This window comes from Canis aureus, chromosome 14, assembly GCF_053574225.1.
Source record: "Canis aureus isolate CA01 chromosome 14, VMU_Caureus_v.1.0, whole genome shotgun sequence".
NCBI classification, from domain to species: domain Eukaryota; kingdom Metazoa; phylum Chordata; class Mammalia; order Carnivora; family Canidae; genus Canis; species Canis aureus.
Genome location: NC_135624.1, coordinates 36653916 through 36678133, shown reverse-complemented (window position 1 = coordinate 36678133; position 24218 = coordinate 36653916). Strand labels below are relative to the sequence as shown.

The 24218-nt window shown below is 45.3% G+C and overlaps 1 protein-coding gene across 2 annotated transcripts in view; it reads left to right on the top strand.

The window, feature by feature from the left end:
* FAM135B (family with sequence similarity 135 member B) overlaps nucleotides 1-24218 on the top strand; it is a 283976-nt gene that overhangs the window by 89841 nt on the left and 169917 nt on the right. For both annotated transcript variants that reach the window (XM_077847362.1, XM_077847361.1), the window contains exon 2: nucleotides 5866-5961. In XM_077847362.1, coding sequence (XP_077703488.1) covers nucleotides 5885-5961 — 77 coding nt within the window. In that variant the 5' untranslated portion in view covers nucleotides 5866-5884. The remainder of the gene's footprint in view (nucleotides 1-5865; nucleotides 5962-24218) is intronic.

The window sequence follows — 24218 nt, the reverse complement described above, 5'->3', positions numbered from 1 at the left end:
CCCAGGATGGGCAGGAGCAGGTCCTAGGTCACCCAGTGTGAGTGGGACCCAGCCGGCTGGTCCAGAGCATATGTGTGTGCGTGTACGTGAGCCCTGGAGACAGACGCTGTTCTCTCCCCCACCCACAAGCAAGGCCGCCCTGCAGCATGTGTCACATGGCCTCTGCCCCCTGTATCCAGGGTCTTTCATTCACCCTCACTTTTCTCTCTAGGTGCCCGTCCCTAAATCGTGCTTGCCAGGTGCAAGCTGCCCCCACACAGGTGTTGCTGCCTGGCGGTGGGGGTGAAGCCTCGCTCAGTGTGGGGGGAAATAGCAGGGCAGGTGTGCCTACCCCAGGTGACCTGAGGCTGTGAGGACCCACGGAGGTGGGGAGCTCTCCTTGCTTTTTGTTTTTAGAGGTTTTATTTAAATCCAAGTTCGTGAACATACAGTGTAATATTAGTTTCAGGTGCACAACAGTGATTCAGCACTTCCATATAACACTCAGTGCTCATCACGCCCTCCTTCATCCCCCTCCTCTCTGGTAACCACCAGTGTGTGCTCTAGAGTTGTGTCTTGGCTTGTCTCTCTCTCTTTCCTCTTTGCTTGTTTCTTAAATTCCACATATGAGTGAAACCATACGGCACTTGTCTTCCTCTGACTTATTTCACTTAGCATCGTGCCCTCTAGTTCTGTCCGTGTCATTGCAAATGGCAGGATTTCATTATTATTTTTTAAAGATTTTATTTATTTATTCATGAGAGACACAGAGAGAGAGGCAGAGACATAGGCAGAGGGAGAAGCAGGCTCCCGAAGGCAGACGCTCAACCACTGAGCCACCCAGGTGTCCCCGGATTTCATTCTTTTTTGATGGCAGAGTACTATTCCATTATAGATAGACACTACTCATCTTCTTTATCCGTTCATCTACCGATGGACATCTGAGCTGTTTCCATAGTTGGGCTATTGTAGATAATGTTGCTGTAAACATCAAGGTGGATGCATCCCTTTTTAGCAGAGGCAGGTTTGCATAGATAAACCTGGGCCTGGCATGACCTTGTCACTCAAAAATCTGCCTTCCCCGTGTGCCTTCCACCCGGGGAAGCATCCAGGACTCTCTGTCCTCATCATTCTCCTTGTGACTGGAACCTGATTGCTTTGTCCCAGTCCTAAGCATTGTAAGGACAAGGTCAACCTTTAAGCTCACTAGGTGTAGCATCTGGACATGCACAGGCTTTCAGGAAATGCATGTTGGGAGTTGAGCATCTCATCAGATGTGGGTGAATGATTGCCGTCTCTAGCCTTGGAGGTGGCACTGGTGGTAGGAAGTTAGTGCAGGGTCATCTGTGGTGTGTGTGTGTGAGAGGGGGGTGGATATGGTGTCTGTGTGTGGATCGTGGGTCAGGTGTATTGCATGTTGGATGCGTGCTGGGTACATGCCACAGGGATCCCATGTGTCTGATGGCTATTATGTGTTGGCATGTAGGTATTATGTGTGTATAATAGGTGTTTGTGCTTGTGTCTGAGGGTGCACTGGGTGTTATGAGCGTAACATGAATGTGGAGTGTTTTGAGCGTGTGTCATGTCTGCTGTGTGCACATGGACCATTTGGGTCATTTGTTATGTAGCATTAGATACATAACACACACACTACTAGTCCACACATTCTGTATTTTGAGAAGCCAATGAACCCCACTGCTTGGGCAATGGAGATGACCACTCTTTGAGCCATTTGTATATTTATGAACACAGTTGTGTGGCACTTTGTCCTGCAGAGCTGGCATCTTCCTGCCCAATGTGAAATTTTAACAACAAAATCTGGCCTATATTTTTAAAAATGCATGTATCTTGTGAGTAGGCTCTAACCCCATATTGGGCACTTCCTATCTCTGTTGATCGTGAAAACCACCTTATGGGGCAGGGTCTCCTTTACTCCTGGATGCATAATGAGGACACCATGGATCAGAGAAATCCAGCAAAGCAGCGGGCACAAGATCATGTAGCCCCCCCTGGGAGCTAGTGATCTCAGGCCTGATTCCAACCTCCAGTCTCTGTACCAGTGGTTCTCAAAGAGGTGTTGGCATCAGAATTCCCTGGAAGGTGTGGACACCGATTCCTGAGCCTCATCCCTACAGTTTCTGGTTCAGTGTGTCTGGGGTGAGACCCAAGACTTTGCTTTCAGACTAAGTGATGCTGAAGCTGATGACCTGAGGGCCACATGTGTAGGCCACTCCTGGACACACTCTCTCTACTCATATAGAAAGAGGAAAAGAGACAGTTGGGATCCAAGCCATTGGTTTTGGATTTCTGCAGATTCCTGCAATATCTGCAAATTGGACTAAGTACAATCACCAGCAAAATCAATATGGAGGATTTTTTAAAAAAAGATTGTGCTCATTTGAGAGAGAGTAAGAGTGAGGGAGAGAATCTGAAGCAGACTTTGTGCTGAGCACAGAGCCCAATGTGGAGCTCCATTCTGGGACCCTGACATCATGACCTGAGCTGAAACCAAGAGTCAGACATTCAACCAACTGAGCCACCCAGATGTCCCAATATTGAGTTATAAAACATTTTATTTTATTCTGTGTAATTGTTATGGCCATGTAGTTGACATATGACATCACACTAGTTTCAGGTGTGCAACAGCATGTCTCAACAATCCTGTACATTACTCAGTGCTCACCACGATAAGTGTGGCCGCCGTCTGTCACCACACCTCATGACAGTGTTATCGGCTGTATTCCCTATGCTGTGCTTTTCATCCCTGTGACTTATTTATTTTTTAACTGGAAGTTTGTACATCTTCATCCCCTTTACCTATTTCACCTGTCTGCTGAGCCCTTTCCTTTGACAACTGCCAGTTTCTGTTCTGTATTTGTGAGACATTTCTGTTTTTTTTTTTATTCATTTGTTCTTTAGATTCCCCACATATAAGTGAAACCATCTGTTATTTGTCTTCCTCTGTTTGACTCCATTCACTTAGGGTAATATCTGCTAGCTCCATCCATGTGGCTGCAGATATTTGGCAAGATTTCATTCATCCCTCATTATGGCTGAGTAATATTCCAGTGCAGACATATACCACGTCTTCCTTATCCATCCATCCATCTAGCAGTGGACACATTTGAGTTGCTTCCATTTCTTGGCTGCTATAAATAATGCTGCATTAAACAGAGGGGTGCATGTATCTCCTCAAATTAGTGTTTTCATTTTCTTTGGGTAAATACCCAGCAGTGGAATTATTGGATCATATGGTATTTGTTTTTAATTTTGGGGGGGGAACCTCCATGCTGTAGAACTGGTATTTTGAATGTGAGCTCATCTTCCTCATTGACTAACTGGGAATTTGCTGATAACGAATCACTTGATCTTCAAAAGGAACAGTCAACTTTCCACCAATAAGCCGTGTTTGCATTAACAAGTTCAGGGCTTTAGTTTATTCGTCCTGAGTGGTAGGATGGGAGGGGTGCTTTTTCCCAGGAGAAAACAGTATTTTGCATGGTGTTCTCCATGCACAAAGTATTTTTTCTTCTTGATATTAATTCCCAAGCCATTCCACTGCCGAGGATCAAAAGTAGAAAATTAGCATCTGCAGGCTGCAGGGTCAGTGCTGTTCTTCTGTATGGCGAGCGGGGGCCAGTACCACCCGCTGCAGAGATGTTTCACGGAACACGTGAAATAAGTTTGGAGCCCCTCCCACCCCGGGCAGTGTTTGGTGGGCAGCAGGCTGGAGTGTGCACATGCTGTCCTTGCCCCCTCTCTGTTCCTTACTCTGCAACATCCTCACCCAGTCAGGGACCAGGGAGGGTCAGGAATGATTGACACTGGCAGCCACAAGCAGGAGTCAGGTGGCTTTGCTGGCTCTGCAATGTCGTCAGGATGGAGGCTGAGCACGAGTCGGGGAAGAGGGGGAGAGGCAGCTGTCCCGGTATTGAAAGTGATAATGAAGTCAAGGGCAGAGTGGCTTTATTTGCTGGCCCTCTGTCCAGCTCTTGCTGGGAGTACCTTGACACTGAAACTGAGCAGTGGGTTTCTGACCTTGACTGGCCCAGCTACGCACCTTGAGGCCTCTGCCATGAGGGAGAGAGGTTTGCAGCACATTTTGTGCGCCAGGCATCCCTGGGCGCGTCAGCTTGAAATACTGTCTTGCAGGATTTATAGAGGCTACGTTCTAGGATCTGTTGCATTTTAATTTGGTAAGTGGAATTCTGCGTCTTCAGAAACGTTTCCCTGCCTGTTACCCTTGCCAGAGCTGAGACGCAGAGTTAAGGCCCTGCTCAGCTCTTGTTCCCTTATTCTGGCTTGGCATGACTGCACTGGCTACAGTGAGGTCGGGCTCTGAACCCCAGTGATGCTGGTCTGGTCATTGAGACGTCAGGGAAGCAAATGGAAGAGAGACTTTGAGAGGAGACCCAGGTGGCAGCCAAGAGAGACTGGATCTCCTCTTAGCTTCCCTCCTCTCTCTCACATTCTCCCCTTCCCCAAGATCATGCCAGCTGCCTCCCAGTGAGAACCTGCTGGTTCCCCAAGAACCTGCTCATGGCAAGTAATTACCTCCTGTCCCGTGGGGACTCCTCCTAGGTAGCTTGTATCACCCCATTACACATGGTAGCAAACTGAGGCTTGGAGAAAGTGCAGACACCACAAGAACATTCTAGATGAGGAAAATGGGTCCTGATGAGAGCCTCTCTGATCCTTTTCCCTATCTGTATTGTGGGGCAGTAACTTTTATCACTGAATTCTTCTTGGAGAAAATCAGGTAACTTACAGAAAATACTTTACACAGCACCAAGGATATAGTAGCTGCTGCATAAAAGTCAGTTTCTTTCCCTTTCTCCACATCATTGATGTCTGGATGATTTTATATCCTCAGAAAATTCAGCCTGCCTCGAGTCTTTCTTCCTCTTGGTTCATTTCTCTATCTCTCTCTCTTTTTTTAAGATTTATTTATTTATTCATGACACACACACATACACACACATACACAGAGAGAGAGAGAGAGAGAGAGAGAGAAGCAGAGATGTAGGCAGAGGGAGAAGCAGACTCCTTGCAGGAGCCCAATGTGGGACTCAATCCCAGATCCTGGGATCATGACCTGAGCCAAAGGCAGGCACCCAACAGCTGAGCCAGCCAGGCATTTCTCATCCTTGGACTCTTTTAATTTTGCTCTCTCCGATCTTCCCCAGCCAGCCCTCTTGTTATTGGCGCTAAGATCTCCTAGCTTGGAAAATTAGCATCCTGTCAAGTTGGGTTCAACATCTGCTTGGCAACGGCACCCACTCCCTCTGCTTCCAGTGCTTGGTAGAAAGCACATCTGGCCCTGCCACCCCAGGCACCTTCGCACTTTAGAGATGGTATTTATACTAACTGTGATAAAGTCATTTTCAATTACTGTTATTAATCATTATGCGTGTCAGGAACTGTGCAAAGTGCTCTGTGTGGTAGACTCATTTAATCTGTCTGTCACCTATCAGTTTTGTGCTATTATCAGGGCTCAGGTTATAGAGGAGAAGTTAAGTGACTTGCTCAAAGTCCCCCAGGTAGAAGGTGGAAGAGCAGGGGTTCTTGGCCATGGAGCATGTGCTCACAGTTGGGCGGTTTTGCCTACCTGGCACTGACAGGTGAGGAAGGGCGGTAGACTAGCCGCGCTTTAGGATGAGGATACTCGGGTCCAAGTCTGGTCCTTCCAGGACTGAGCTGAGTGACATTAGGTGTATCTTCCTGTCTCTGTGTCTTTTCCTATTAAAGGAACCTCTGAGTGCTGACATCCAGTAGACCCCCCATGGTCCCATTGGTCGGGTACGTTGGGTTCCCCTCTTGGAAGCCCTGGCTCTCTGTTTGGCTTATGTAGATCTCAACCTGTTGCTTTCTCTCTTGTTTTTTCAGGTAATGAACCAAAAAGATCATGTCTGAAGTACAAGGAACGGTTGAGTTTTCTGTAGAGCTACATAAATTTTATAATGTGGATCTCTTTCAGAGAGGGTAAGTATGCATCACTGCATCTATTTGTGTGTGTCTGCATATGCAGTTGACCCTTGAACAACATGGGTTTGAATAGGGCAGGTCCACTTGTACATGATTTTTAAATATGGTGTGGTGCTGTGGATGTCATTTCTGTGCCTTATGATTTTCTTAATAACATTTGCTTTCCTCTAGCTTACTTTAGTGTAAGAATACAGTGTCTGATACCTACAACATACAAAATATGTGTATTTGACTGTGTTATCAGTAAGGCTTCTGGTCAACAGTAGGCAATTAGTAGTTGAGTTTTTGGAGAATCAAAAGTCCTACATGATTTTCGTCTATATGGGTGTGGGTGGGTGCCTTGAACCCCATCATTGTTCAAGGGTCCTCTGTGTGAGTGTGTGTGTGTGTCTGTGTGTGTGTGTATTTCTTCTGGTAGAAAGTAGAAGTGGAAAAGTCAGGTTATAGGGCATTTTGGATTAATGAGAAAAGGATTTTTATTATTTTTCCTGCCCACTTGTTTAGTACAGTTGAAAATCACCCATATACCCACAGACTTGAGAATGCTAACTTGTGCCCTTCCTCCTGCACTTCCAGCCTCCCTCTCTCTTCTGTGTTGCTCTTCCCATTATATATGTCAGCCAGTCAGTTTTAAAGGGAAAGGAATTTATTAGAAATGAATCTTGCTTATGTATCTCTGAGAAAAAGGTATCTGTATGATCAATATTTGTAGGAGCCATCTCCCCAAAACTGCAGATCTTAAAACCTGTGCCTTGATCTCTCAGGAACTGAAAATTTATGATGCCCTCTTTAAATGCAGAATTAAAATAGAGATGCTTGCAGTGTTTGAGGATATGCTCTGAATTTGATATTTTACACGCATGATTTCAGTAGGTCTTCATGGTAGACTTAGGGTCACTCAGGGTCAATGGTTCCATCTATCGATTTGTTTTTGTTGCATAACAAACCGCCCTAAACCTTAGTGGCTTAAAACAACAGCTTTCCATTTAGCTCATGATTCTGAGGGCAGGCAGTTTGAAGCAGGCTCCAGATGGGCGGTTCTGCTGAGCAGGAGCAGGCCTGGCTGCTCTCATCCGCGCTTGTTTCCAGGTCTGGGCCCTCGGCTGGGAGGCAGCAAGTGAGCCTGGACTTGTTTATATGGCAGACAAGCCCTACAAGCAGGAATGGAAATACACACGATGTCCTGGTAGCTAGCCTCAGACTCATGCAGGGTGATTTCGTTGGTCTTCTGCTGGCCAAAGCCAAGTGCAAAAGCATCTAGACTCAGGGTGGAGAAGTAGAGACAATCTTATGATGGAAGGATCCATGCAAACTTTTAGAGTCTGCTACTGGGGCTAGTCTCCAGTTTCAGAAGGAGAGTTCTGAAGTTAATGCTTCAAGTGCCTCTTGTATATTATGGCCCCTTGTTACATGAGGTGAAATTCAGAGGTTGGGTCATTTTGGTAGGTGACCCAAATCAGGTGGTGAGGGGAAAAGGAGATGATTCTGACCAGCTGTATTCCAGGGACAGGGGCACATGAGAGGTTGTAGCTGGGGTTCTGGAGCTGAATTTTGAGGAAGCAAAGCTCTGTGCATCCTCTAGCAGCTCATCACCTTTGGTTTGCCCCCCCCCCCCTCACTTAATCAAAAGTTGTGTGGCATAGTGAAGAGAGTCTGGGCTCGGGGCCAGAGCCTTCTGAGTCCTGGCTTGGTACCTGGAGCTTCCTGGAGCCCCTTTAGTACCTCGCTCCATTCTGGTCTTCAGGTTTGATAAGATCATGTGTCTATCATAGTGTTAGACACTTGTACTGATTATTTCCTAAGTCCTCATCACCAACTATAGAGTGAGTGATGGTATCTTTATTTTGTCGACAGGTAACTTGGGATGAGGGGGTGAAACGGTCTGCAGCTGTTACATAGAATAAGAATCTGAGACTGAGTTGCCCTTTTTCTATTATATAGGCCTGGTCTCCAGACTGGGCTGCCTTCTCCCCAGGGCTGCACAAAACATCTATCAAGATGTGGGGAGAAAATATTAAGATTTCTGCTTACAACTGTTTTCATCAAAAATCAGAGAGAGAGAGATCAAGCCCTGTTAATAATTAGAATCCAGACTGACCCTGGAAGCCTTTCGTGTCCATATGGCACACAGTTGTGAGTTCCACTCAGTCACTCTGGTATCAGATAAAAAGAGGGCGTTCCACTGCACAGATGAGTTGGTGACATTGCTCTCAAGTTACAAAATATGATGGCTTGTGACTGGGCAGTTATGCACATATGTAATTTGTGTTCTATCTTTAACTATACTAGCCCTCATAAAATAGCTAGTGGCTTAAAAACAAATACTGTAGGGACATCTGGTGGTTCAGCAGTTGAGCATCTGCCTTTGGCTCAGGTCATGATCCCAGGGACCTGGGATCGAGTCCTGCATCAGGCTCCCCTCAAGGAGCCTGCTTCTCCCTTTGCCTGTGTCTCTCTACCTCTCTCTCTCTCTCCATGTCTCTCATGAATAAATAAATTTTAAAAATCTTTAAAAAATACTTTAGAGCACTCATGAATTGAAAGTAATATTACTAACGAAAGTATAGCAAACAGGTGGAAATGACAGAACCACACTGAGCTTCTGGACAAGCCTGTTCACACACACACACTGAGTGGGATGATGAGCAGATCAGATTCAAAAATAAGTAGGCCGAGAAATTCGAACTTACTTAAAGAACTATCTGATATATGGATTTGTAAGCATAATTATTCATAATACACCTTACCCTAATTACATTCTAAGCCTTCAAGTATTGACTAAGTCTTGTATGAAATCGTCACCATTAGCAGGATCTTTCAAGGGACACATCCAGAACTCAGAGAGGGCCCTGTGCAGTTGCTTAGGGAGTTTACAAGACGAGCGTGGAAACCATGACTCACTCAGCAAGCCTAAGACCCTCTAGGTCTGTGTGTTTTGGGGAGTCTTCTTGTGTAGCCATGCTCACCACCAAAGTCTAATATTTAATTAGACTAAATTAAAACCAGAACATTGAATCACTGTATGCATATTTTTAGTAAGAGCAAAAAAAAAGGTTATGTGTTCCTTTAATATAAAAAGTAATTAATTTTTAAAACATGGAATATTACATCCCTTATCTTTTAAAACATCTTTTTCTATTCTTAACAATGCATATTGCATAGGAATATGCAGTTGTACATGTATGTGTTTATCAATAGATATACATATATTGGAGTTGCTCAATGATGTTTTTACTGTAGGTATGAAATCATTGATAGTTGGTAACCAGAGGTCTAGTGGAACAAGGACTCTCACAAATTTCTTCTAGATCTTCATGTCAGCACTTCATGATGTTGGTATGGATGAGGTGATGTGATGAGGGCATAATCTTATGATCCCACATGCTTACAGTGGGCTTTGTAGCAGCCATGGCCATGAACAGGCTGGGGCATCATTTGGATGAAGGCAGTTAGAACACTTAGGGACATGGAGTGTGTTCTAAGATCTGTAAAGCCCTATCAGCAGTGAGCCCTTGAGGTTGAAAGTCCCCAGTCTGCTGGGATCAGGCTGCAGAGACAGGCTAGGTGCCGTGCAAGCCAGGATTCTGCAGCTGCTGGAGGGGCACCTGCCAGGCATGGTCTATGCTGCTCGAGCGCCAAGGATTTTCCCTCTATGAGTCCCACAGGAGCCATGCTCAGAGTGAGATATAGTTACTTTACCCAGCAAACACTCCATGGAAAAGTGATGACTGCAATCCAAGCCTAGCAGGCGAGGTATGTGCCCCACGTGAAAGAAAATGGAGGATTCCCCATGTCATTGAAGAAAAGGAAGACAGCACTGGGGGAGGCTGGCCCATTGTGGGGTGTCAGGATGTGCTCCAAAGGTCCTTGGGAGTAGAAATTAGAGCCAGGGGTTGCAAAGCAAGGAAGATGTCCTTCCTCAGACTGAATTCGACTGTGAGCATCCAGGTTCTAGCAATTTCTCCAGTTAATGAGACATGTCCTGACATCCCAGATCATCACTCCCCATTCTGGCCAGTAGTAGATACTCCCTCTTGATTCACTGGGAGATGCTGCGTTGGAACCATGTGGATGCAGAACTGAGAATATTGCACAAGATTTTTAAAAAGATTTTTAATTTATTTATTCATGAAACGCACAGAAAGTGAGGCAGAGACACAGGCAGAGAGAGAGGCAGGCTCCCTGTGGGGATCCTGATGTGGGAGTTGATCCCCTGAGCCACCCAGGCACCCCTTGCACAAGCTTCTGCCCTGATCTGGGATGGCTTACTTCTAGGACATTTATGCTTATGGATGGTATTTTTTTTTTTAATCCCAGAATGCATGTTGCCTTTTGGTGATGTTTGCCTTGTGCAAACAGTCAACTTGCATTTATCCCACGTCTATATTGACTGAAGCAGATTCTCAAAGGAAAAGCATCTCCTGAAACCAGTCAACGAGCATTGTGAATTGACAACTGGTGTTGGGCAGCAAGACTCATCCTGACGAAAGAGCAGGGGTGGCGAGGTGCTGTGGAGCCTGGCTTGGGGGTCAGACCTGAATGTGAAGCCAGTCTCTGCCACTTGCAGGCTCTGAGAGCGTGAACATGTCCCTTTAAAACACTCTGGGCCACCATTTGGTCACTTGTAAAACGGTGATGACACAGTCTCAGGGGGTAATCAGAAGTCTTATGGTATCAATTGCATTAATTGGTATAGGTGGAGCAGCTAGCATGGTGCCTGGTATCTAGTAGACGCTATCTCAATTGTCGTTTCTATTACTAATGACGTGACCACCTTGCTTTCCTGTTTACAACCCTCCCACTCGCTCGTGCTCTCACTCGGCTTAGTGTTCACAACATGAATGGTTTGACCTTAAACTTCTGTACTTTGCCTGTGCTCAGATCATTCCTGATCCCTCCCCCTTTGTGATATCTACTTTGAAAACTCTACCCTATTAAGTTCTAGATTAAATATAATCTCCTGTCCAGACTCTTTGTTTATTGATGTTTACCTACTGTACTCGGCCCAGTTTGTATGAATCCCTCATTCCCATACTTTTATTATTTTTATTTTTAAATTTTAAATTCAGTTAATTAACATTCAGCATATTATTAGCTTCAGAGGTAGCAGTTGCATACAACACCCAGTGCTCATCCCATCACGTGCCTTCCTTCATGCCCATCACCCAGTTACCCCATCTCCCCTCAGTTTGTTCCCTAGAGTTAAGAGTCTTTCATGGTTTGTCTCCCTCTCTGATTTCCTCTTATTTTCTTTTTCTCTCCCTTATCATGTGATCCTCTGTCTTGTTTCTTGAATTCTACATATAAGTGGAATGTTATGATAATTGTCTTAATAAAAATAAGTTTGACTTATTTTGCTTAGCATAATACCTCTAGTTCCATCCACGTTGTTGCAAATAGTTAAGATTTCATTTTTGTGATGACTGAGTAATTGTGTATATAGACCACATCTTCTTTATCCTTCATCTGTCAATGGACGCCTGGGCTCTTTCCATAGTTTGGCTATTGTGGACATTGCTGCTATGAACATTGGGGTGCAGGTGCCGCTCGAACCACTATGTTTGTGGTTCAAAGGATATGTTTGTATCCCTTGAGTAAGTACCTAAGTACCCAGTAGTGCAATTGCTGGACTGTAGAGTATCTCTGCTTTTAACTTCTTGAGGAATCTCCATACTGTTTTCCAGAGTGGCTGCACCAGTTTTCATTCCCATCAACAATGTAAGAGGGTTCCACTTTCTCCGCATCCTCACCAACATCTGTTGTTTCATTCCCATATTTTTTTTTAAGATTGTATTTATTTATTCATGAGAGACAGAGAGAGAGAGAGAGAGAGAGAGAGAAAGGCAGAGACACAGGCAGAGGGAGAGGCAGTCTCCTCGAGGGGGGGGGCCCGATGTGGGACTTGATTCCAGGACCCCAGGATCACAACCTGAGCAGAAGGCAGATGCTCAACCGCTGAGCCACCCAAGCATCCTTCATTCCCATTCATTTTTAAAAGCCTGCCCCTCGTGTTTTAGTCTTCCATCCACTCACACAGTCATTACTACAAACACTATTGTAATAGGCTCTGGAAACGTGAAGATGAGAGACTCTGCCCACAGAATGTTTACCAACTAACGAGGGAGACAGATACACACATAGGAAATGACCACACCGTGGGATAAGTTCTGTGACAAAGACAGATTGTGGATGCTATCAAGAGAAACAGCAGGGAGAAGCCACTGTGTGGGCAGAGTCAGAGAAGGCATTCAGGGAGGCGATCACAGAGAGCTGTCACTCAAAAGGTGGGTGGGAGTCAGCCATGCAAAGGACCTGGAAGGAGGAGACCATAGAATGGGTCAGTGATGTCAGAGCTCACCCAGAAGGCCGCAGTGAAGTGCGGAGTAAGAAGGGAGGGAGTGTAAATCACAGGGCTTATCCTGCCCGGTCTCTTGTTAGACCAGTGAGGATAGGGATGCCAGGGCCACAGATTTTCAGAGATGGCAGTGGAGGGGGACAGAGCCAGGCTGCAGAAGGGAATGGTGGTGATGTCCCGCCTGGCTTTGTCTTGTCAGGTGGCATTAGGCTCCTTAAGGATAAGAACTCCATCTTACCTGACTTTATATGGCTGGTGATCAGTCTGGCACAGAGCCTGGCAACTCCTGGGAGACCCGTAACAGCTTGTATGTGCCCTGGTTGAACTTGCTGCTTCTTTCAGAACTTCTGCAACTCAGATGGGGTCACATGGATCTTTGTTAAATGATATCAATAATGTGAAAACAGTTCCTAATTCCTATTGTACTGTTTATGGCCCGAGGGCAGCAGGGTCACCATTACACTCTTGTTAGAGATGCAGACTCTTGGCCCTGTCTCAGACCTACCACATCTGAATTGCTGGTCAAGAGGCTCAGGAAACCGTGTCTTCACATGTTCTCCAGCTGAGTCTGAGTGAACAGCACAGGATGTTTCTATGACAGTATCAACCTAGGCTGTGTGCTACAATCATCTGCAGAATGGAAAGATCCACCCTCCAGGCTAATTAAACAAACAATGTCTAGGATGAGACCCCACACACCAGCACCGGCACTTGTAAAGTTTCCCAGGTAGTTCCCAGTTGAAGAATGACTGGCTTAAGACCAAGGAAAGAGTCCACATGCTGAGTAACCTCAGCTTTGCTTGGAAACATCTTTTTCCAAAGAGAACAGACCCAGGTCCCTTCCTTCTTAGCAGACCTATGGCATCTCCTTCCTCAGCAGGAGACTGGACTTCGCCTCCCTTTGCAAATGCATGCCTCCTGCTCAAGAGCCCATGGAGATTTTGCATTAGCTTTCCAGCATGGATTCTGGAAGCCAGAAAGCAGAAAGGAAGATCTTAATTCATTTACAACAGTTTTCTCATAAAGAAATACTTATGTGAGCAAGTATAAAGTATATATGAGTATAACCTCCCCACACACTATGTAAATATTTATAGGTCATCAATTTATTAATATCTCATTTATACCTATGTATGAGAATGTGAACCTTCGTTCCCAATATTGTTTGCTGAAAGGGAGCCAACATTTGTCCTTGAAAATGTATTCAAATTTCATTTTAAATCTTAATTCACACAAAGCTCTACATCAAACTCACTTTTGTTCCTGAGTGAAGGTTTTCCCTGATACTGAGATTCATCACCTGGCCTTTCTGACACCTTCTCTACAATATCACTTAGAAGATTCTCTGCCCTGACGTTTTAGGTGATTGCACAGACACTCTGTCCTACCCACAGAATAGTTGCACAAAAGGACCCACAATCAGTATTATCAGATCTGATGTCTAAGGTCAGACACACATGGAACTATTAGGATTGAAATCCCCTTTGAACAAACTCACCTGCCTTTTCTCTACCGGAGTGAAAACGGTGGAGTCATAAGTCAAGGGATTCCAGAAAGAAAATGCCATCTTGTATTTATGCCTCGACGTCCCCATCACAGCCTAATGGCCAGAGACAGCCAGCTCTCCCTGTGAAATGAGTTAACCAGCCCTGATGTGCCGTAATAGACTCAGAAATACAATTATCTTTGCTTGCCAGAGATCAATTAATTGATTTGTCTGGTTCTGTCAGAAACAATCCTTTTCTTCACTTCTCTTACTAAAATATGTTGCGATCCTTTTCATTCATTCCATCACTTTTGAAAGGGAGTAGGGATTATAAATGGTTGAGAGCCCCATTGGATGTCCAGCTTTGCCTGGTAAAGGAGAGGCCACTATGGATCTGGGAGGTCAGGGCCCATGCGAACCCTCGGGGGGAGCATCTCCAGGGCTTTGACAGTGGTGGCTTTGCTGCAAAGACAGAGCGGGCGCCCTGATGAATGGCCACTGGGTACGATTTTCACAGCACAGAAGCCGTGGATCTAATACACCATTTTAGGCCCATGACTTTGCACGTGAGCAAATATACAGATTCCCTTTACTTTTGTATGAGTCAGTGTGATTCAGGATTTTTATCACTCAGCATCAAGGGTTCCATCTAGCACAAGGAGGAGTGTGGGTCGGCTCCAGGGTCTCTTAAGAATAAAATTCCAGGGATCCCTGGGTGGCGCAGTGGTTTGGCACCTGCCTTTGGCCCAGGGCGCGATCCTGGAGACCCGGGATCGAATCCCACGTCGGGCTCCCGGTGCATGGAGCCTGCTTCTCCCTCTGCCTATGTCTCTGCCTCTCTCTCTCTCTGTGACTATCATAAATAAATTAAAAAAAATTAAAAAAAAATCATTAAGAATAAAATTCCATAATTGTTTTAGTAAACGTTTGATTCCCTCCTCCCCATAAAAAGGCATTATTAGGATAATTCCTAGGATGTACTCAGGTATTTATGTAATTGGACATGCTAGATTATTTTTCTAGCATATCCACATCCCTGTCAACACCCTGTCCCATTTTTAGTTCTTTAACCTTTGAATCTGTGACTTCCGTGAGCTTGCTGCTTTAAGCCTTTTATCCTCTTAACCCCTGGCTGAGGACATGCTCAGCAGGTCTGTGAAGAAGAGACCCTTCCAGGGGGCTGAGCCTTGCCTGTAGCCATGAACATGCCTCTGCTGAGCTCGGAGCCGTGCACAGGGCCTCTCTCCCTCCTGTGGGAATCAGAGGTGAGGCAAAAGCCCCCGGGCAGTGTGGCTCTCTCTAGTTTTGAACTCAAAGCTGTTCTTGTGAAGGCCTCTCAGGGGAGCAAAAGGTGTCTGGTCATGAAAGTAGTGGAATGGGAGGAGCGTAGACACAGATCTTGATTCCGATCCCGATTTTTCTGTTATTAGGCAAGTACCCGTGGGCAAGCTGCTAACCTCTGGGCTCTATTTCTTCACTGGCTTTGCAGGATCAGATTAGAAGGCAGTGAGGGAATGTTTGTAAAGCTCCTTGTTAAACTGAGGTCCAGACCTTGCAGTACTAGTCAGGATGGCCTGAAACGGACCCCTGATCTGGCTGGAGTCTGAATCGGGTGTCCCTTCTATGTTTTGAGCAGCTGATTTATTTATTTTTGTTTTGTTTTGTTTTTCCTGTATAAAAAAGATCCCAGTATCAAGATAGGAAAGGGGAGAACAAGAGACATACCCTTGGAGTATGAAAATGGGGACGAGGGGGCAGAAGTGAGCAGCTGATTTAATAGTCACCACAACTAATCTCCCAGGAAGAGATAAAGCCTTCTTGGTTTAAAAAAAAATTAGGGGTGCCTGGATGGCTCAGACGGTTAAGGATCTGACTTGGCTCAGGTCATGATCCTGGGGGAATCCAGCCCCATATCCAGCCCTGCATCATCACTGGGCTCCTCGTTCAGAAGAGAGTCTGCTTCTCTCTCTCCCTTTCTTGCTGCCCTTCCCCTCACTCATATGCTCTCTCAAATAAATTAATAAAATATGAAAAAAATTAAATTGTCAGTGGAAAACCTAGTGGACACCATGCTGATTCATATTGGCCTCAGTGGGGGAAATCCTACTTCCTGTTCTTTACCTCCTATTTGGGATCTGTAAGGGGAAAATGCCACATTTCTTATTGTTTCCAGCCCTATTGAGGTATCATTGACCTATAATATTATGTAAGTGTAAGGTGTACATGTGCTGATACTGCATATGTATATATTGTGAAAGGTTAGTTCACACATCCATCACCTCCCATAGTTGTTGCTCTGTGTGTGTGTGTGTGTGTGTGTGTGTGTGTGTGTGTGTGGTGAGCATGTGTAAGTCTCCTCTTTTAGCAACTTCCAAGTGCACAATACATTTCTGAAGAAATAATTGCTTTGGGGACTCTCATGAAGTATAGTCAATACAGGTGTACTAAATCACAGATGTTTCTTTTCTAGAAGATTCTTTGAATGGATCTTGGGTTGGAGTAGAAGGGATAGGGAGTGAGGTCCTTAATGGCTTTAATTTGGTTCTATTGGTTATCCAATACTGGTCAAAATCCGTTTTTGAATGTATTTCGTCACATTTCTTCATTTTAAGTTTCAATTACACATATAGGCACAAATAAGATAAATTTTGCCTAGTGAAGGAATCATGTTGCCAGTTTCCTCTTATACTTTTCTTCATTTTTCACAACACATATATCACTTTTGTAATCAAAATTTCCCCCTCCCTCCCCTTCCTGCCCTTCCCACCTCCTTCCCAGTCCCTCCACCTCTTCCTTTCTCTTCCTCTCCCATTCCTCTTCCTCCCCCTCATCCTCTCCCTTTCTCTCCCTCCCTCTCTTTTCTTTCACTGAGCAAACACTGTTTTATCTGCACATGTGTTTGCCTTTACAAAAATGTAGTAGACCAGTTTGTTCTCTATTTTTTCTCTTTCCCTGCTGGGACTATTCCTGTAACCCTATACATTCCTTTACAACATGTGTAATAGCTGCAAAGGATTCCATTACAGGGTTCAGCCATAATTTACTTAACCAGTGCCCTCTTGTTGGACATCATTTTATTTAAAAAAATATTAGAATGCATTTTATTATTTATAATTTGCCATGACATTTTTTAAAATTAAGAAATGTTTCTCTCTTGATAATATAAACCAATTATCCTGAAAATGACTTAATTTTGCTGCTTCATATGCTTCTAAGTCCCTAGTAATGTAGATGGAGGTTAATACTGTGCTTGACCAAGCACTTCTATCATCTGACAAGGTAAAGAAGGGCATGATGTTTAGCCTAACTATCCTTACTCCCAGAACTCTGTTCTACCTCCTCTGGAACCCCCTGGGGAAGGCGTAGTGTCGAGCTCCAAGGAATTCAGTGACTTGTGGCATCTGGCAGTTGATCTCCATCGCTCCAGTGAGAGGAGCTCTTAGAAACTGCAGAAGTCTGAAAATCTCCCCTGCAGTCAATGCCGGGGTCTCCATGGCTCCACTGATCCCACATGCTGACATGCAAGTCTCTGAAGTTACTGTTTGGGGACTTTCGGGAAAGGGGGAGTCACCACTGGTCCTTTTTGGCTCTTCCTAAAAATAGGAGGATTTTTGTGTTCACCAACACATTCCATTCTCCCAAAGGGTGACATTCTTATCTTTCCTTGAAAAAAAACTCTCGTTCATTTCATTTGATGAAACCATCTCTTGAGTTCTGTCTCAACCCACTGGAGTCAACCAGAATTTCACTGGAGAAGAAAATTAAAAAATTCTGTATTGCTACAAATAACCTCTCATCACTTGATGAGGACTCTTATCCCTCAATTGCAGAGGAAGCAGGGGCTCACATAGGTGCAGTGTCTGCTGAGGTTCTCATTTTGGCCAGTGAGGTCTTTTTTTTTTTTCTTTTTTTAAAGATTTATTTATTTATTCATGAAAGACACAGATTGAGAGGAGAGGCAGAGACACAGGCAGAGGGAGAAGCAGGCTCCTCACAGGGAGCCTATTGCGGGACTCAATCATGGATCCGGGGATCACGACCTGAGCCACCCAGGCATCCCAGCCAGTGAGGTCTTTATGTGACTAGTGAGTAGAGTAGTTCTCTTGGGGATGCCTGGACCCCAGAGTCTGGGCATTCTGTTTCTACCCCACCAGGCATGGTTGTTTCCCTTGGGCCAGACTGGGTGTACAGATGTCATGATGTCTTGTGTCACCCCTTCGGTAAACACTCTACTTCCGCAAACAACAGAATTGCAAACTACCACCATCAAGGAGAAATCATACCCAGACTTCCTTTTCTGGCTGCCTGGCACCTGCCTGGATTTCTTCCTTGCATAATGAGAGGGTGATGTATGGGGAATATAATCCTCCGGGCCAGTGACTGGTAGGCACAAGAGGTGCTTTTTGTTTGTTTGTTTGTATATTTTTTTATTGGAGTTTGATTTGCCAACATATAGTATAACACCCAGCTCTCATCCCGTCAAGTGCACCCCTCAGTGCCTGTCACACAGTCACCCAATCCCCCCGCCCACCTCCGCTTCCACTACGCCTTGTTTGTTTCCCAGAGGAGAGACGTAATTTTAATCAAGAGGATGCATTCTATATTTTTAGTCATTTATCCAGTGAAAGCAAAATAGTTTACAATCCCTATAGCAGGGTTCCTTGAGCCCCTTTAGGAGATGTTCAAAAAAAAAAAAAAAACGCAAGAAAGAAAAGGGAAGAGTGGCTTTGTATGCTCACACTAGCTTTGAAAATACTGTTTTTTTTTTAATTTTATAAATTTATTTTTTATTGGTGTTCAATTTGCCAACATATAGAATAACACCCAGGGCTCATCCCGTCAAGTTCCCCCCTCAGTGCCCGTCACCCAGTCACCCCCACCCCCCGCCCACCTCCCTTTCTACCACCCCTAGTTCATTTCCCAGAGTTAGGAGTCTTCCATGTTCTGTCATCCTTTCTGATATTTCCCACTCATTTTTTCTCCTTTCCCCTTTATTCCCTTTCACTATTTTTTATATTCCCCAAATGAATGAGACCATATAATGTTTGTCCTTCTCCGATTGACTTATTTCACTCAGCATAATACCCTCCAGTTCCATCCACGTCGAAGCAAACGGTGGGTATTTGTCATTTATAATGGCTGAGGAATATTCCATTGTATACAGAGACCACAGCTTCTCTATCCTCATCTTTTGATGGACACCGAGGCTCCTTCCACAGTTTGGCTATTGTGGACATTGCTGCTATAAACATCGGGGTGCAGGTGTCCCGGCGTTTCACTGCATCTGTATCTTTGGGGTAAATCCCCAGCAGTGCAATACTGGGTCATAGGGCAGATCTATTTTTTAACTCTTTGAGGAACCTCCACACAGTTTTCCAGAGTGGCTGCACCAGTTCACATTCTCAACCAAATATATTCATGCCTCCAAGACAAAAGTTCTTCCCCTAAATAGGACCCTCACAGATGAACTTTTGTTCCCCCTTTTTCTTACCCATTAGAACCTTCCCCAGTGTCATCCTCCTCAAGAGGGAATGTGTGGCCTCCCTCCCATGGAATTCTCATACACATCACCCCTAATAAAGTAGATCAGTTTCATCTCCTGTTCCTTTGTTTATGCATTTATGAACTCATTAATTGACTCATGCAGGGGACATTGAGCTCTTGCTCTCTTCAGTGATGCCCTAGGAATTCTGACAGAACAAGGAGAAAGAGGCATGAACTCAAGTTCACAGCAGACTTTGGAAGTTAGAGATGCAAATAAAGACAGTGACATCCCTAACAGGAAAATAGAGCTCAGCAAGGATGCCCTCCCCTCACCCAGGAGGCATCAGGACAGCTTACCTGAAAGAGGGGGCTTGCTAGTCACATCAAGATTGGGAAGGAATCCCAGGTATTGGGACTTCCATGTGCAAAGGCCAGAAATGAAAAAGCATGACCTCTCTTATGAAGTGCCTTGGTGTCCAGGACCGCTGCGTAGAGATGGCCTTTTCCACAGACTGGGAGAGTGGGACTAGCCTTGGTCATCATGAAGGGCAGGTTTGTTGTGTCCTGGAGCCAGGATGGCACCTCGTAGCTAATAGAGGGCTATGATACAGTTGAAGGAGGGGGGTTAAGGATTGTGGGGATTGTAGAAATGACTCTTCAGAAGGGGAGAGGAAGATACTTGGGGTGAGTAAAATGAAGGTGGTGAGGATAGCTCAGAGGGAAAACACTTGGGAAATGCTTGAAAAATTGACACCTTTACATAATGTGAAAGGGAAGGGAGAAGTTGCAGTGGAAATCAGCTTTCCCCTTGGGTGAATTAGCAGATGAAGAAGGGAAGAGGGGAGCCATGCAGCAGGGGAAGATGATGTGAAAGATCCAGAGGCAACAAGGGAGCTGAGTCCAAGGACAGGAAGGAATCTGGGCTGGGATTTGTCAGCTCCTGGGTGTTCAGTGCCTTGTGACCCTTTGTGAGCTCAGACTGTGTGCCAGGACCTTTAGTACATCAGTTCACCCGGTGCTATTGACAGCCCTAAGAGCTAGGTATTTTTACTTTCACCTTTTCACCTTCCAGATGAGTAAACTGAGGCCCAGAGATAATATGGCTCTCCCACAGCAGAGCCAGGGTTTGAATTCATGGCTGTCTGTCTGCAAAGTCAGGATTATCAACACTGCTCTTTATTCTGTTGGCAAGGGAGGTTCCATGAGAAAAATCACAATTTAAATACATTTGAAGGTAGAGAAACATGCAAAGCTGTTGAGGAGGTGTCAGAAGCTCCAGAAAAGAGGATAAATCACAGAAGTGAAGAAATGCAAGAGCCTGAAGGAGGGAGCATCCCCGGGGTCACATGTTGCAGTCAGATCAAAGGGTATGGGGACCCAGAGTATCTTGAATTTGGTCTCAGGTGGTCAAGGTTAGCCTTGGTCAGAGCAGTTTGTCTGTATGATGGGAGCTTGGAGCCAGACAGCCTGGTGTGCAGACAGATGTGAACTCGCCCTGCCGAAGAACATCTCTGGATACTGGGAAGAGTGGCATCCTGAGCTGGGGTTCACTATTCAGTGTAGTCAAGCCAAGTAGAGCTGGGGCCATTCAACACTTATTGCCCCCTTTGAGCTGATGCTGCTGGGGAGGAAGAGGGGTACTGAGAGGGCCTCTGGGGGAGGCAGAGATGCATACCAAGGAGCTGGAACTTTTCCTTGTGGGGTTGATGCAGGAGGGATGAGTACAGGATGTTTCAAGTAGGTAAGCAGTCAGATTTGGATCAGCATGTCATTTGGCTGAAGTGTAGGGAAGAGATTGTAGCAGGAGGAAGAGCAGTGTCTGTTGTGAAGAGGATTGGCACGCATATATTTGGACTCATAGTTACTGGGTGAGGTTACTTGTATGAACGGTGTAGCGATGGTGCAGGAGGCATTGACTGAGCCTGGTGACAGAGAGGTTTCTTAGTGTGCTTCAAATCCTATTGATTAGCAATCTCCAAGCTTTGTACAAAGCACAAATCCCACCACTGATCTCTCTCTTCCCATGACTTAGTGAGCTGTAGAACCATAAGAAACAGTAATGAAATGGAACCAGTGTGCTTTATTTATAGCTGGGATGGTTCCTAATACTCTCCCAGTGCAGGGTATTGAGAAAATAGATCCAGCAATGAGGGTTAAGCATAGGCGTGGAGGCCGAGATGGGATTTCTTCCCGTCTCTCCCTACTCCAATGGAGATAAATCTTTAGACTCAAGTGTTTAGAGGCAGCAAGAAGGGAGAGAAGGAGAGAAGATGAATGGATCTTTGGGTCCCAGGAGGGGCCCAGGGTCCATTGGCTGAGCTGTAGTTACTGAATATAAGGAATATGCTGCAAATAGAAGACTATGGATGGTTCTTGATATTTAAGGCAAAGTAACCCCGCCCTTTATTAAAATGCGTCCCATACAGTGTCACAGGCTTTAACCAATCCCATTGTCAGTGCTCCTCTATGGACACTCACTTCCCAGGCTATCCTGTGTCACTGGCTGCTTGGCTGATGTCATCAGCCCCTTCCCTCTTCCAAATTTCAGATCTGTCCAGCACCTAGTTTGACTAATCATCATCTTGTTATCTAAACGACACCCAGACCAAACACCTGATCTCCCACCCTCCCTTCCAAACCTCTTTCGTCACTCACCCTACCTCGGTTAATGGCAGCTCCATCCCCTGGTTGTGGAGATCAACATCGGAGGGCAATTCTCCACTTCTCTCTGCCTCCCACCTCATGTCACTGCAGCCAGAAATCCTGTCGGCTCTCCTTTCAAATTGCATCCAGAAGATGCCATTTCTCACCCCTACTGCCAATGCCCTGGTTCAAGCCACCATCTTTCCCATCTGGATTTGTATGATTGTCTTCCCTGTCTGGTCTCCCTGATGCCACTCTTGGACATCCTGTGTTCCCCACAACGTAAAAGCTGGACAGTCCTTCTAAAGTGATGATCCTCTGCTCCTGGTCTACAAGAACTCTTCCGTTTGCTGCGAAGAAAGCCAGAGTCCCTATGACGGATGCTTATTCTCCCCTCCTTCATGTCCCACCGGCCACAGAGGTGTCTCTGTATCTCCTTCATTGTGACAGACTATGATCCTGCAGTGGAGCCTTTGTGCTGGCGGTTCCTATTTTCTGGAATATTCTTCCCTTCACTCTTCCAAAGCACTGCTGGAAATCCTCTCCTGTAGCAGATGCTGTGACCTGCTGCCGGGGTCTCTAGCTATGCAGCTGGTTACAGGCTGCTGGGCACCTGCAGCTGGGTTCTGTCTCAGGGAAGTTACCTCCATTGGAAGCCTTTGCCTTGCCCAAAGTTGCATGAACCCCATCCCCTTGATGAGTGCTGCAAAGGCCTCTCCCCCTTGCCCTAATCAGGGGGATCTCTGACAGACCATCCCAGATTCTGGGCTCACCATGGATTGACCGAATCTCCTTTGCAGTTACGTCTCCATCCATCTCTCCCGCCCTCCATTCCTACCTTCCTCACTCCCCCATGGGAATGACTCTGAGATCATGCCTCAGTTGTTATTTTGCATGCACATCTCCAATTTGGAGACTCTTTATCAGGAAATCCAACTTGAAACATCTGTCCTGAACTTCCCTCCAAAACTGTAGTCCCCTCGCTGGCTCTCCCAGCCCCATGAATACTGTTACATTGCTCTATTTATATGTTTTTGGTGGTGTCTGCCTTCCCCTCACACCCACCGTGGGCTGTAAGCTCCTGGGAGGAGGGACATCTTGTGTGTTCACTGATATCACTTGGGTGTCTTTAACTAGGCCTGGCTCATCATAGTTGTTCTTAAAGTGTTAACTGAATGAAAGGAATATTTTTTTTTTAAGATTTAATTATTTTTTTATTTTTTAATTTTCATCCCTATTTATTTATTTATTCTTTTTCAATTTTTTATTTATTTATTTATTTATTTTTCTCTCTCTTTTTTTTTAAATTTATTTTTTATTGATGTTCAATTTACTAACATACAGAATAACCCCCAGTGCAGAAGCGCAGGTTGTGGTTGACAAGCACAGGAGAGGGAAGCTGAGCATTCCCTGCCCCAGTGTGGTGGTACCTAGGGTGTAATGTCAAGGACTCCAGGGTCCCTTCCAGGACGTGCAGGAAAAGACACCCTGTTAACCAAAGGTAACGTTGCAAGTGATCAGGACTTGGTGGTGTACTGGCTTCCCAGGGCTGTACAGCAGAGTGCTAGACACAGGGTGGCTTACACAAGAGAATGTCATTGTCTTACAGGCCTGGAGTCCAAAAGTCTGAGATCAAGGTGCTGGCAGAGTCAGTTCCTTCTGAGTCCTGGAGGGAGAATCTGTTCTAAGCATCCATCCTGGCTTCCAGTGGTCACCTGATGGTCTTTGGTTTGCAGATATATTCTGTAGTTTCTGACTTCATCCTCATATGGTGCCCTCCTTGTGTCTCCAAACCTCACCTTCCTTGTGTGTGTCTGTCCTATGTCCACATTTCCCCTTTTCAGGGACACCTGGGTGGCTCAGTTGGTTAAGTACCTGAATCTTGATTTCGGCTCAGGTCATGATCTCAGGGTTGTGAACTCGAGACTTGTGTGAGGCTTCAGGCTCTGTGCTCAAGTCTACTTGAGATTCTCTCTCTCTCTGTGCCCCTCCTCCCACTTGTGCTTTCTCTATCTTTTTCCAAAAAACAAACAAACAAACAAACAAACAAAAAAACCAAAGACAAAACAAAACACCAAATTTCCCCTTTTCATAAGGACAATAATCATTGGATTATGGCCCAGTCTAATGATCTCATTTCAACTTGAATACCTTTGTAAAGATCCTATTTCAAAGTGATACCATGTTCTCAGATACTGGGCATTAGGTTTTGAATATATCTCTTTGAGGAGACACAACTCAACCACTAACAGATGATATCTCCTAGCTTGTGTAGAGGGAATAGAA